General features: G+C 46.9%; 1 protein-coding gene across 25 annotated transcripts in view; it reads right to left on the bottom strand.

The window, feature by feature from the left end:
* The window catches only part of Cac (calcium voltage-gated channel subunit cacophony), an 81939-nt gene that overhangs the window by 1109 nt on the left and 66930 nt on the right, over window positions 1–13900 (bottom strand). For 10 of the 25 annotated variants that reach the window (XM_076900075.1, XM_076900074.1, XM_076900073.1 and 7 more), the window contains 14 exons: window positions 13188–13271; window positions 12036–12083; window positions 11255–11371; window positions 11120–11185; window positions 10809–10900; window positions 8789–9267; window positions 8601–8705; window positions 8432–8535; window positions 6971–7027; window positions 3297–3481; window positions 2841–3198; window positions 1166–1293; window positions 918–1096; window positions 582–614 (listed from right to left, as the gene is read on the bottom strand). In XM_076900075.1, the coding sequence (XP_076756190.1) occupies window positions 582–614; window positions 918–1096; window positions 1166–1293; window positions 2841–3198; window positions 3297–3481; window positions 6971–7027; window positions 8432–8535; window positions 8601–8705; window positions 8789–9267; window positions 10809–10900; window positions 11120–11185; window positions 11255–11371; window positions 12036–12083; window positions 13188–13271 (2035 nt within the window). Of the gene's footprint in view, window positions 1–581; window positions 615–917; window positions 1097–1165; window positions 1294–2840; window positions 3199–3296; window positions 3482–6970; window positions 7028–8431; window positions 8536–8600; window positions 8706–8788; window positions 9268–9994; window positions 10087–10808; window positions 10901–11119; window positions 11186–11254; window positions 11372–12035; window positions 12084–13187; window positions 13272–13900 lie in introns of all 25 variants that reach the window. The other 15 variants (XM_076900072.1, XM_076900082.1, XM_076900096.1 and 12 more) reach the window with 12 other exon arrangements.

The raw sequence follows: 13900 nt of genomic DNA, 5'->3' as shown, positions 1-13900 counted from the left end.
GGCGGAGTGCGCGTTTCCAGTGGTGCAATGGTGCTCGATACCGAAAGCGTGTGTGTATTCTATCTCGTGCAAATAGTATCGCGTTAGAGAACGAATTATATCAACCGGGGAGGTAATAACAAGCATTGTTACATCGTGGCGATGTGGAATAGTGGTCTAGTTTCAATTATCTGGGACTATCCTATGGGCTGAGAATTGATCGAGATTCTGTTGTGTGCTGTGTTGTTGTTCACTGCGCTATACCGTGTCTGTTGTGTCTGTGAGTAAATTCGGATAGAGAACGTACGTATGTATTTATTTATGTATGTATGTATGTATGTATGTATGTATGTATGTACAACTGTGAAAGCCAAACGACGGCAGTTAAAGATAGTAACGATAGTAACAATAATAATAGTAATAATAATAATAGAAAACGATAACGATGACGATGATAATAATAACGGCGACGAAATGAAAAAGATAATTGTATAACAACGAGAATGATAATAACAACGATACGAATAGAAAGTAATAGTAACAATGATGAGAATAAAATTGCTTCGAAATAGGGAATGAAACGGAGTTGCGAAAGAAATTACCATCGTCGTAATAGTCGCAGTGGTCGTAATAGTCTTTGTAGGCGCATAACAGAACAAAACGAAGAAACATATTACATCGAGTGACACAGAGCTTTCTGCCTCTTGCGAGTAAACCATTTAATAGCGACATTCATATTTTTCTAAATCGTAACTACGAATCTCTCGTCCGGTTCGTCACCGATAGGCGATAGTAATGCAACGTAGGCAGCAGCGCGGTCCAAGGTGACGCGTATCGCTTAAAGCGTCGACGAAAGAGATTCGTAGGTTGGATTTCGTAAAAAGGACTTATCGTTGCACCGTGTTTTCTTCGTCGAAATTATCATTGCTGTCTTGTACCTCGCATCCTGTGCCGATGATTGTACTGTGACGGATGGGGATGATGCGTGTGTCTCTGAATCTCGACGACGTTGCTAACCGTGTCGCTAAACCCTGGTCCTTCGTGGTAATAATGACCGTGATGATCGTACCTAGCTCGCCTGGGCGATTGCGTTCCGTGTATGTCAGGCGAGTGTCTTCTGCGAAACCATTCGAAACGTCTCACATATCGCATACGGAATAATAACAGGGAGAAGGAAAAGCCTTACCTCGAACTTGGCGAACGCGAGGGATGCATGACTGGTTGCACGGGTGGATGAAGTCTTTTTCCGGCGTGGGTCAGACTCTCGAGGCTACCGGCACGCGAGTCGCTAACTACGACGTCCTGAAGCCCCATCTAAACGAACAGACTGCTCGGTTAGTCGCGTTCGTTGTCCCGCGACGCGGAGTTAAAATCAGGAATTTTAAGGAGAGTCGGGGTGTCGCCGGTTCTTTGCCTTCGTCACTACCAACGACTCGAACGAATTCGTGGCGTTTCTCGACTCGAGACGCCTTTTGCCTCCGGAAACGCGAGTTCCCGCGCGGGTCGCCGAGCGTCGAGGACTCGCGCGGGAACTCGCGCCGACTGGTTACGCGACTGTATTCTCTCATTGTTTTCTGTTAGAGAAAGAATAAAAAAAAAAAAAAAAACAAACAAAAATACGATCGACAATCTCGAAGATGAGAAGAAGAAGAAGAAGAAGAACAGTCAGTGAAGAGGAGCAGAGAAGTCGATGTACAGGCACATGTACGCGCGTGTAGAGAGGCATGCAAGTTAAGATCCGTCTTGAGGCATGCACATGCTCGCCGAGTGGTCTCGTTCGGAACGGGTGTTCGGGTAAGAGAAGAAAGAGAAACGAGTGTGTCCGTTGCGACCCCGCGGACGAGCCTTGGCCACTCGTCCTGGAGCCGTGTTTCTTTACTTACCGGGACACGGGCATACATGGAATCGTAACAAAGAAACAGAGAGATACACGGAAAACGAGGCAGTCGCTGATCAGACGCGAGTGCTTCGTTGTCCCCACGAGAGTGACCTCGAGGGTGAAAGCAGCTAGGGATAAGGGTGGGGTATCTCTAGAACGTTCGCTAAGTATTCTCACCATCCGCGTGAGCGTGGGTTACTTGGGAGGCTGATCTAAACCGCGGCTTTCGACTAATCGTTGTATTTACAGATGCGCTAATTGGGTGTTCAAGATCGATTCGATCGCGTTTCTGAAACGCATTGTAGTTGACGAGCAAAAACACGTGATCTCTAAGATGGATACAGAGTGAAAGTAAATAGAGAGAGAGAGTGAGAGAAAGAAGAGAATGAGAAAGGAAATCGATCGATCTTGATCTTTGCGATGGATCGCGAAGTGGCGGGTCGTCGTCGTCGTCGTCGGTCGTCTCGTCGTCTCAGTCAACCGATCGCGGATCGAACTGCGTTTAACATACTAAGCGTCGCGAACTCGGTTCTCTATCTAGGATCTAACTCTAACTAAGTTCTATTTCTCGAGCTAAAGGTGCTTCTCTGTCCGTCTAGATCGTTGCGTTCTACGTTTTCGTGTTCGGTTCGCTGGTTCCCCGAAAATCTCGGTCTAAGTCTACGAAAGCGTGACGTCTCGCACAATTAAACAACGGATCTATGTACACAAAAAAAGAAATACGGTTGTTCTCAGCAAAGACTATAGAGAAATGGTCTAAACACAAGTAAGAGAAACACGAAGATCTATCCTCGATCTACCGCGATCCAGACACGTGTGTCGTCTCTCTGCGAAGTGAAACCGAGATCGTTAAGAAGCAAGTCAGACTCGAACAAAGTTTGACGGAATACTCGATTTTACCGCGTTCTTTATCGCAACCGATCGAGGGAGGTTAGAGAGAGAGAGAGAGACGTTAACTTGAAAATCAGAGGAGCCGATAGACCTTGTGGTAACGGATCGAGGAGCGAGGTGCGTAGGTATTCTGGTGTTGATAGTACGAGGGTGGTCGGTGAGCATGATGATGATGGTGATGGTGATGGTGGTGGTGGTGGTGGTGGTGATGGTCATAGTATAGATCATTGTCGGTATCGTAGTATTGGTCGTGATGGTGATGGTGGTAGTAGTAGTAGTTTTGATCCTGGTGGGAGGGCACCTCAGCCAGCAATGGCTCTAGCTCGGGGGCGCGATCCTCATCGTTAACTACGGGTACAACCCCAGACCCACCCCCTCCCTGGCTACTCTCTCCGCTGCTGCCTAGTATATCGTACTGGTGGGACATCTTCCAGTTCACCTTTTTATTTCTGCAACAGAAAGGAGAAAATAGACGGGAGGAAGAAAAACCTTGAATCGCCGTCGCGATACTCGATATCCGGACGGTATTGAAACGGAAATAGGGTACCTGATGCTACGTTGACGTCTATGCTCGTCGTCTTCCTCCCTATGCTCCTTGCGTTGATCGAGCCTCGTTTCCGGCGTTGGCCGTACCACCGGCTCAAGGCTGTTCGCCCTGCTTCCGGCTCCGTGATTATTTCCGGTATGATTTACCGCGGTCACGTCCAGTATGCAGTTGAGGAAGGCCGATTGCTAAAGTCGAGAACGTGCGAAACCACACCGACTATCAGAGCTGGTCGATTACGTTACTTTTTAGTTTTTATTCGTTCATTCTTTTTTTTTTTTCTTTTCTTTTTTCTGCTTTTTTTTTTTTTTTTTTTCTTTCGTTCCGATCCCTCAAGCCAACCGGTAACTATGGTACAGTATGTACAGGCACATACAGGCTTTTTCGTTTCGTTTTCTACTCGCTTTACCTTCTCTCTCTTTCTCTTGCGTGCGTTCGAGTTAGAAGGGAAAGGTGTTATTATAAAAACAGAGCACGGATCGTATATAGCAACGAAATGGCGACAAAGAAATTCTTTTTTTATCAAACAGAGGCCATGCTAGAAATAGTATATAAATGTACGTACACACGCATAGATATTACAGATATATGTGCGTGTGTATCGTGATCTGGTGCACTTGAGAGTGTCGCTAAGAAAAAGAGCGATTGTAGAACCCTCGTTCTCTCTCGATACGTGTGTGCAGAAACAGAGCTGAGCAGAAACAAAATGTACATCTGAATATCGATCGAAATTGTAATCAGAGTGGTAAAGAATCAGTGACGGTGGATCGTTTTCTTTTTTTTGGCAAAGCCTGTATATGTTTGTCGGAAAGCTATACACTTCTATAATCGTAACAATTATTTCTATTAATCCGTTGTCTATCCAAAAGTGTTTACAGGTGAGCGGAATTTTTATCGAGTACCATACGCGAGTTCGTGGGCACGCGAGTTACTTTACACGTCGCGTTTACGGTACCCGTGGGAATGCAAACTTGTCGATACGTAAGCATGCAACGCGACGCGCGAATCGTCGTCGATGTTCTTCTTTCTCTTTCGACAACAGTGGATCTCTCGAAATAACATCCGCTATCGTCGACGATTCGCGAGCGCAGTTTCTCAAAGGTACGTGGCTGTTACTGGTGGTGAGCACAGATATGCGAACAGGTCGTGGGCAAACATGGTGGTACAGAAGCCAATCACAACGAACAAACGTGACGGGAGCTACTTTGGAGACTATCGACCATACACGATTAATCATAGTATACGTGCCCGCGTGTGACCGCGCGCGGTTGTAATCTACGCTTTTACTCGAGTCGCTATGCTCGACATGCCTACTCGCGCCGCGCTTGGCTTACGTTTCTCATCTACTCTACGATCGTCGAACACGACACGACGAAACTTGGAAGCGTACAAACACTTTTTGCTACGGATAAGGCTAATGGTTCAAGTACGCGGGCGGAGAGCGCTTCCTGGCGGAAGTCCTCTTCGCCTCGAGATCCGTCGCGAACAATATCCGTCACGCTAAGGACGAGCGTCCCGTCGTCGCTCGACGAATAATGCCCGCCAGATCGTGGAAGAACATTCGGTTGTTCACAGCATCGTTCGTTCGGTCGATAAAATAGGCCGTAACCGAACGTTTCGTTGGAGGACCTTTGCTCTGGCTACGCTCGAAATCCCGTATCAACGTCGCCGGTGTTCTCTCGTGTCTATGTCTGTGTTGTGTCGCAGAATAGAACGGGATGCAACGCGTGTATATGTTGTTTAGAGGAAGAAGACTGTGTCCCGCTGTCGTGTTTTACAGGTAAGCCATCGAAAGAGAACTAACAAGGCAACGAGCCTACCAAGACGGTGGTATCCATATCGGACTCTCTAAGATCCTCTAAAAGTATCTTTCACTACTACTAAGCTACGCTGGAGTATTCTTCGGTGACTAAGTAGAAGATAAAAAGAGCGAGAGTATCTGTGTGTGTGTATGTTAAAATTGGTGAGGGCAATAAGAAAGAAAGAAAGAAAGAAAGAGAGAAACAGTGCTGAAAAATCTAACTCGAAGAACGCGCGTCGAGTCGATCCGCCATGGACAGGTCTTCTCGAGGCGCCATCTTGGTCCCTCGAGAAGCTCGTTTGCCTGCGGTCGCGTGCAGACGTGAATTCTTCGATCTTTCTACGGTCGCACATCGAGAACTTTTTCAACAGGGAACAGACGGGGAGAAACAAACGAAAGTAATGTACACAAACCATTGACAGCAAACAGTTCCAGATACCAATAGAATATGGCACGGAGTACTATCGATCTAAGAGAGATGATTACGGAGAACGATGCGCCGCTAGTGCGAGCTAATTGATAATGGAAGGCAGATATTAATAATCGAGGCAAAAGGCGAGCTATGTTCGAGGATCGTGTCACTCCGGTATGAGGTTCAACGTACTGGGTGGTTTACTTACACACAGCTCTATATATATCGTGTTCTCGGGGTTCAGGGGGTTGGGCAAAGAGCCGATTCACGTGGGAACACGTGCGAACGACCCCCACGTGACATCGACACCAAATTCGACACTAAAAAAACTAGAAACGTTACAACTTTACGCATCGTCGCGCAACCGATCGTCGATCGACATCGACGACCACACTTCGACTCTACCCGTTAGGCGTAAATCGAGGAAAAAGGGATGATGCGTGAAATTGAAACGAGTTCTCTCGACTAGATTCAAATATTATCCTAGACTAGTTGCTTATTAGTTGAAGAGGAAACGTGCCATTAAAAGAAACGAAAGAAAGAAAAGGAAACTCGTTTAAAGGAAAGACTAAAGTATCTAAGAGTTCTATTGCAGTGTGAACTCGACGGATGCTCTACTTTTCAAGTACTTTCACTAATAAGTATATCAAGTGCCTAGGAAAGAAGAAAAAGTTGGAGTAATGTGGTACGTGATGCTGGTATCGAACGCAATCGCGATTGATATATCGTTACAGGCCGAAACGGCCATCCACGCGTCAGCGTCTATCTCGTTCGTGTCAACTGCCATTGCGTTTCTCTCGATTGCTCTGTGACTCGATGACGATACGAGGTGGTCAAGGAGACGTATCGGGGCAGGAACGTAAATTCCGATGAGAACAATGTACAACTGCGTCTGTGTGTGTGTCTGTGTGTGTCTGTGACGAGTGTTTAAAAAACGGTGTGCGTCTGTCGATGCAGAGAGAGAGAGAAATATACAAGATCAAACAGAGAGCAGAGATACAACCGCCGATTTCTAGAGAAAAATAAAAAAAGAAAAGAAAAAAAGGAAACAACTGCATCGAGATCAAGCTATGTACATTAATTATCGATTCGATACGTTAATTACGACGCTTTACTCGTTACGTATGTACACGAGAGGCTACTGTGTCTCTGCGCGAGTCAAAAAATGTCGAAATATATCAAATGAACGTAAACGTTGACATATGTACAAAGAAATGTGGATCGTTCGCTGCGAAGTGACCCGCGTTGGAAGATACTCTTAAATTTCCAACCCTCCGCTCGTCTGTCGCGCGAGTCAAATGGGGTGAGATCGGCGATCGTCGCTTCTCAGCGAACGGGCGAGACGTGTGAGAATGGGTGTAATCGTGTCGGCGAAAGAAAAATGTAAATGTACAAAAGGAAAAGTGAGACGAGAAGACCGTATCAAGATGATGATAATAAGTAAGAGAATAAAGTAAGTACTACCGCCTGGGCTGCAGGACTTTGCCCAGCATTATCGTTATCGATAAGATCGTTATCGTTCTGGAAAACAAAGAGAAAAGACACAAAGAGATGATTGAGAGCTGCGTGAACATCCTCTTGTCTGGGTATACTAAGTAAGTATATAAAAGTAGTATAGTCCCTGGGTTAAGTCCCAGTTTTAAATTACTTTCTACGCTAATCTCGCAATAATAACGATAACCATGGTAATAGTAACGAGAATAACAATAACAAATAACGATTAATAAAAACACACAACTCTATTCAGTTAATAATCCAAGGGATCAAACCTTGTCGTCGTACTCTCTTTCTATGACTCTTTAAATGGAAACACGTATAGGAATCCAACACATAGACTCTTCTCTAAGATTCTAATCGTAACTCATTCAAAAATTATATCGTCTCAGTACTTCTACGCGTAGTCCGTAACTGCGTCGATGCATCGCACGCCTGCACAAGTAGAATCGTTTCATCGTGGTCTTCGTTCCCTTTAGGATATCCGTGGAGAGGCAATCGATCGCGAGGATAGCGGCGCGCGATGCATCGGCTCTGGACAATAAATCTACTTGTAAATCAGTTGCATCAAATTTGAGATCGTGACGTTCAGGAAGGGTGACATCGAACTGCTTCTACACATATCGACTCGGCTAATTCAACTTAAACAGACAGAGATCGAACGTCTTCTTTGTTCGTAACAAGTTCTCTATGTAATCGTGCCGATTCGTTACCCCAGCGGAAGGAAACTTGGCTCGAGAATTTGCACTACCTTTTCAAACAAATGCTATTCGTTGGGTATCGTTCGTCGAAATGACGAGCACGCTGGGGTAACGAGAGCGCACGGTCAAGAAACTCTTCGATTCTCTTTACGCGTTCAAAAATACACGTGAATGTTTGAAAACTCTCAGCACTACTGAACACACATTAATATAGCGTCGGAATGTTGGGACACGGGGTGACGAAGCTTAGAATCGCGATCGTACCAGCTACTCGTGGCTCTGTATAATTTCGATCGGAATCTCGTTGGTCGATGGAACCTTTTTTCCAAGATCTCGAGCGCGATTCTAAGCTCCCTGTCGGGTAATCAAGAAGCTACTTGGAATCATTGGAAACTCTCTATTCAGAACGTGAACGTGATCTTCACATCGGCCATGTGAAATCCTACCACGAAGAAGCCAACGACAAACATCCATTCGAACTCAATCCTCGCTTGAATTCCTACGAGATTCGTCTGCTCGACTCGCCTTGCGCTATCGTGGAAATCGTTTCAGTTGAAACGAATCCTGCGAAGAGAATCTTGCCGATCGCGACGTCGAGAGCAGCGAGACGAGGAAACGAACCGTAGGAACGCGAGGTTTCTCGTTTTAATCGGGAGAGTAAATGTATCGCTAGGGGCACCCATTTTCGTACGAGCGCGAACTCGATTATCGTAGCTGACGGATAACTCACCTGTCTGGTTGATTCTATCTGACCAAACTTGGTCGATCTCCAACTTTCGAGTATCAGAAGGCAGACGTATATCTTACCAACGGTCATCTTACCTCTGCCAATTTCTAAAACAGAACAAAGATCGATGAGAGGATAGAAAACGTCGATAGGTGGGTGTTTCATTGCTCACCTTCGTTCCTAGGTATCAAAAGGTCCAACATTTTTTTCGCCTGCAGAGGCCAAATACTTCTGATAGTGTCCCGAAGCTCCTCGTTCGCTTGGTTCCTCTCAGCGGCTGGAAACAAACCACCGTCGCGATATGTAACGAGAGCTTAGTGGTTAGAGAAAAGATCCGATCGATCGATCGCGTCGACTCACCGCTTCTGACTTTGATGTTGAGGTTCTCGCGAATCAGGGCGAACAGGGTGGTGGTGAAGTTCACCTTCAAGTCTGCGTCCACCGGCATGTTCATCCTGATCAGCTTCTTGTACGCGAGCCTGTTCGGACACTTGTTGCCAAACCCCAACGGCGGGTCCATGTTCTTCAGCATGTCGTACATCTCGCTGTAGAGGATCTTCCCGGTCGCCTGCGGATCGTACTCGGCCCAGATCCGCACGAACTCGTCCAGGTGGTGGGCGCCGAGGATCGACGAGTCCCTCGTCAGATAATCGAAATTGTCCATGATCACGGCGACGAACAGATTCAGCATGAGGAACGAACAGAAGAAGATGAACGAGACGAAGTAAGCGTACGCGATGTTCGAGCCGCACTCCTCGCCGGATTTTCCAGCCTTCGGGTCGCAGGCACCCTTCACGCAGGACAACATGATGCTCGGCCACGCCTCGCCGGTGGCACACCTAACGCGACATCGCACGTTTAATTAACCCTGGCTTTAAAGACCATCGTCGTTGGAATCGCTACTCGATCAGCGAGCCAATCTCTACGACACAACTAGAAAAAGCTGACTCTCTCGGTTCGAAACCGACTTTTTTCATCGATCGTTTCGAGTTTTTGGAAGAGTCGTCGGTTTCAAGCGATAGCGTTAACAGTGCATGCGAATCGCTCAACTCGAAGCTAGGAAACACAGGGCAGGTACTTTGTACGTACGTCTTCGCTTAACGGGTATCGCTACGTGTTTTCAACTTGGTCACGCTAATCTCGAGTGGCACGATGGACAAATTGTTCGAGGGAGGTGTTTGAACAAGGGGACCAGGGTCTGCCTCGAGATCAACCCCCGTCATGCATGGGACACGGTTTTCGAACGAAACAGCGGATGCAACACCAAAAGCGGATACCGGTTCGGCAACTCAATTCTCTCTACTCGATTCTCAGTCTATGCGAATCGAATGCGATCGCGTGGCGATCTATCGATTCGCGTGCTCCGTTCCTCGTTTCATCGAAACAACGTCCAATGAGAATTAAGCTCCTCCGAATTCGAGTCGCGTGTGCAACGTTCAGCGCAGTGCTCGCTTTGGCAAACGATCGAACGCATCGACGAGAAATAAAAAGGAAAAGAAAAACGTACTTTCTCTCTTTCATTTTTTTTTTTTTCGTTTCTTTTAATTCTAGTTAGACGTTACTTACCGAAAAAGCAACATCAGACCTTGAATGAAGCTTTGGAAATTGTTGTGCTTGGTAATAGCAGTGTCAGCGTCCAGCCTGATGTTACCGAATACCTGAGGCCGACAGAAAGAAAATGGCCGCGGCCACAAAGGGCGAGCACGGCATTAGCAAACAGCGTCGACTCTACGACGGACTTCGATCGATTCGTCTCGTTACATTACCGACCCGATCACCGTACAAGGGGTAACGAGAAACAACGTCTACCAATACGCATCCACCACATTTAATTAACTACTGCTCCCCTCTAATATCTTTCCTCGTTACGTATACTCGAGACGCGCGACCAGCTCGGGAGACGATCTCGCTCGATCCTCTCCCGAGCGCCGGCGTGCGACCACTTGGAACAATCTAAGCAAGCATCTCTATGGAACAACTGTCTAGAGGAGGTCTAACTGCAGGGTTCAATTACAACAGAGATTGACACGTCGAGCAGCTTACTTTCATCATTGAACATCATGCGAACAGCCCAAGTACTCTACCATTACGGGTAAACCGCTACCGATCGTGCGCTTTTCACTCTCCTCTTACCATGGGCGTCAACAACGCGCAACCAATTCTGATTTGGCCAGCGACTACGCGTCGCGATCGAGGAAATCGATCACGAATCGGATGGTATCGGTGGTTGCTCGTTGTCGACGCGCCACGGGCAGCCAACGAATAAACGAGCGGGATCGCTCGCCCGATTCGCCACCGATCGGTAGCTTCCTCGGTCGGAAACGGTTGATAATCCTCCCAAAAACATTGGGACTTGCTTCCGTTTAGCTGCTCGACTCACCGAAAAAGCAACATAAGACCGGCGAAGAAGGACTGAAAGTTGTTGTGTTCATCGATCGCTGTTCCTGGATCGTTCGATATATTTCCAAAGACCTGACAACGGAATTTCAATGGTCACTAAACACAGCCCCAATAGCAATCGACCGAGTCGTGTCGTTTTAGCGGTCTGTCCCTGCGAATCCCGCGTGATTCCCCGGTTCACGAGGCGCGCGAGCAGCTTCCGATGTCGCGCATCGAAAGCTCCCTCGACGCTTCTCCGACCCTCTTGGATCGACGATTTTCATTCTCGCGTCGATCCATTGCGATACGTACCTGCATACCGATGATGGCGTAGATGAAGAACAGCATCGCGATCAGGAGACAAACGTAAGGCAGAGCCTGCGAACGAACGAGAGATTAGACGAGGCGATCGATTTCTCTGCTCTTTTAGAGGGTTTCTCGACTTACTTTGAAGGATTGTACAAAGGTCCAGAGCAAAATTCGTATCGTGTAGCCCTGCCTGAGCAGTTTGATCAGCCTGGCGGCGCGGAACAGCCTCAGGAAGCCGACGTTGATGAAGTTCTCCTGCAGGGGACAGATGAAATTGCACTTAACCGAGGAAAATGTCGGCTTCCGATCCGTTGTACGGGGCAAGGCTTCGCGCGTGTAGCGTCACGTGTAGCTCTCGACCTGTTCGTCGATCGTACGCGACATCGTCTCGTTACACGAACGAAGCTAGAAAGAAGTTGTGTCGGGGGTTCGCGGATACCTTCGTCTCGACTGTTTTTTTTTTTTTTTCCCCTTAACGCGCATCGATATACGACGATACGCGTGTCGTAAGTTACTACTCGCGGGCTCGAGTGATCGAATTTACATGATGTACACGTAGGTCGTTCGTTAACCCATTTGCTGCAGTCAAGCTTCTATCGAGCGGTGACTGCGCCGGAAGGCAAACGTGATAATTTCGATCGTGCACCAATACCGCATCCATATGCCATTCGAGGTTTCGTTGTTTCGTGTGCTGCTGCTCAGTGTAACGCGCGTAATGGTTGAAATAATAAGTAAGCAAAATAAGAGAGTAAGTAAGTAAGTAAGTAAAGATCGTGTCGCATGCTCGGCAGTAACGGTAAGAAGAGACCATGATCGGTTGATTGAAGAGTTTCGCGCACCTCTCGCTACTGTTTCTATTTTAAATGTTATAACCGACGGCAACTTACGTCTCTCGGTGTAAACCTGACGACATTTATACCTTTTTTTCGCCTAGCTGGCCGCCACTGGGCATACTCGAAAACCGCTCCTAGTAAAAAAATAATAGACGAGATTGCAAGATTATCGGTTCGATCGGGCAGTATGCACACTGATCTCTTAATAGGCGGAACGTAGGAGATTAGATATGATACTAGGCGTAGAGATTTACACAAACGAAGCTGTCTGGCGGCGAGCGCGGGTGCCACTTTCTTTAATCGCAATTCACTAAGTGTGCGACTTAGCCAAAAGATCAGTCTCGATCACTGCCGGGTTCAGCAAAAATATCCTACTGGAGGAGAGCAAGCATTCAAAAGGGTGGCCTCTGACGAGACGATCGCCTCGCTGCGGCATCGACGCTCAAACTATCGTTAGATGTTGTACGGCGTGTGCAAGTATATTACACGACGTGTTACGACGGGTTCTCAAAGCCATGTATATATATATTTGCAAATATATATATATATATATATATACATAAGCGTGTGTGTATGTATACATTACTTCTACTGCAAAGGAGTTACTCGATGGATGGTGCTGTAGTTACGTCGATTCATCGAAGAGTGTCATTCTCGCTATACGAACGACAGAGAGCCCTTCGAAAGAGAACGCTCCGTACCTTTTTTCGCGTTTAAACGTGGATATTTCTATTTATCGACTAAGCGCTTCTCTTCGAAAGACACTCGTCGCGATGTACTTCTCTCTCTATATATATATATTTATATGAGAGAGAGAGAGAGAGGAAGAGATATATCGTGACGATTGTATACTGTGCAGGTGTTATAATGTACAGTGTGGGTGTGTAGCGTATGAATGCAGCATAAAGCTATGCAAATACATGAGATTATAGGGGTTCGAATAAGATCGTCGATTTACCTTGCTACGTTTGTATACTCTGCTGAAACTAAATAAGCAGCAAAAGGGTTAAAGGAAATACAACACTCGATAATAAGTGTACAATCAAGCAGACACTGGGTTGACACAGTTAAAGAACGGGGAATCAGATAGAGGTATCATCGGGTAGAGTAAATATTATCGTTGGACAATTCTACGTCTTCCTCCGTAAAAACTACACGGTCCGCTCTGAACAGTGGTATCATCGTCCGCGTTTCATCGAACTCGTGGACGATAATCTCTTTGCCGAAGCTCTACGTACCCCGAACTCGATCACGAGGGCGTCCACGATGCTCCCGATCACCGTGATGAAGTCGAACGTGTTCCAGGCGTCCTTGAAGAAATTCTGCTCGCGGATGGGATTAGAAAAGAAATCGATTAGAAACAATCACGTCAACGGATTTGCCTAGCGGTCGCCCTCGAAGCTTCGTCGAACCCTTCCCTTAGTCTTGCACCCTTTGCTTGACGATGCGTCGTTCCGTTACCCTTTTCAACCCGTGTCCGAGTTGAACGTGAACGTTCGAGGAAACTTCGAGGCGGTTCGAGAGTGTGTGAGTGGTTCGCGAGTAGTCGCTATCGCTAAGAAACTACCATAACTCGAACTTCGAGAGAGGAAGAGCGGAAAGCTCGGTTCCGCATTCGCAGCTCCGACCTTTCCGCCTGTGTATTTCCATGTATTTTTCTCTGTATTTCTCTGTACGTGTGCGTGTACGTGTGCGCGTGTGTGTGTGCGTGTGTGTGTGTGTCTGTATGCGAATACGCACCGTTCCACGAATACAAATGTCGATTAATAAAAGCTAAGTGTGAAAAGAGCCGTGCTTTCGAGTGATGCGTCTAAACAAAGTAGTAAGTAAAGGCCATATCTCTTCGTTTCGAGGTGGTCTCGGTCGAGTATCCTCTCGAGTGATTCTTCTCTAGGGCGCAACTATCGCGAGCGTTCGACGTAACCGTCGCGACGATAACTGTCACATGTGA

This window comes from Xylocopa sonorina, chromosome 8 (assembly GCF_050948175.1).
Source record: "Xylocopa sonorina isolate GNS202 chromosome 8, iyXylSono1_principal, whole genome shotgun sequence".
Lineage (NCBI taxonomy): Eukaryota > Metazoa > Arthropoda > Insecta > Hymenoptera > Apidae > Xylocopa > Xylocopa sonorina.
This window is presented reverse-complemented; position numbering and strand designations above follow the sequence as displayed.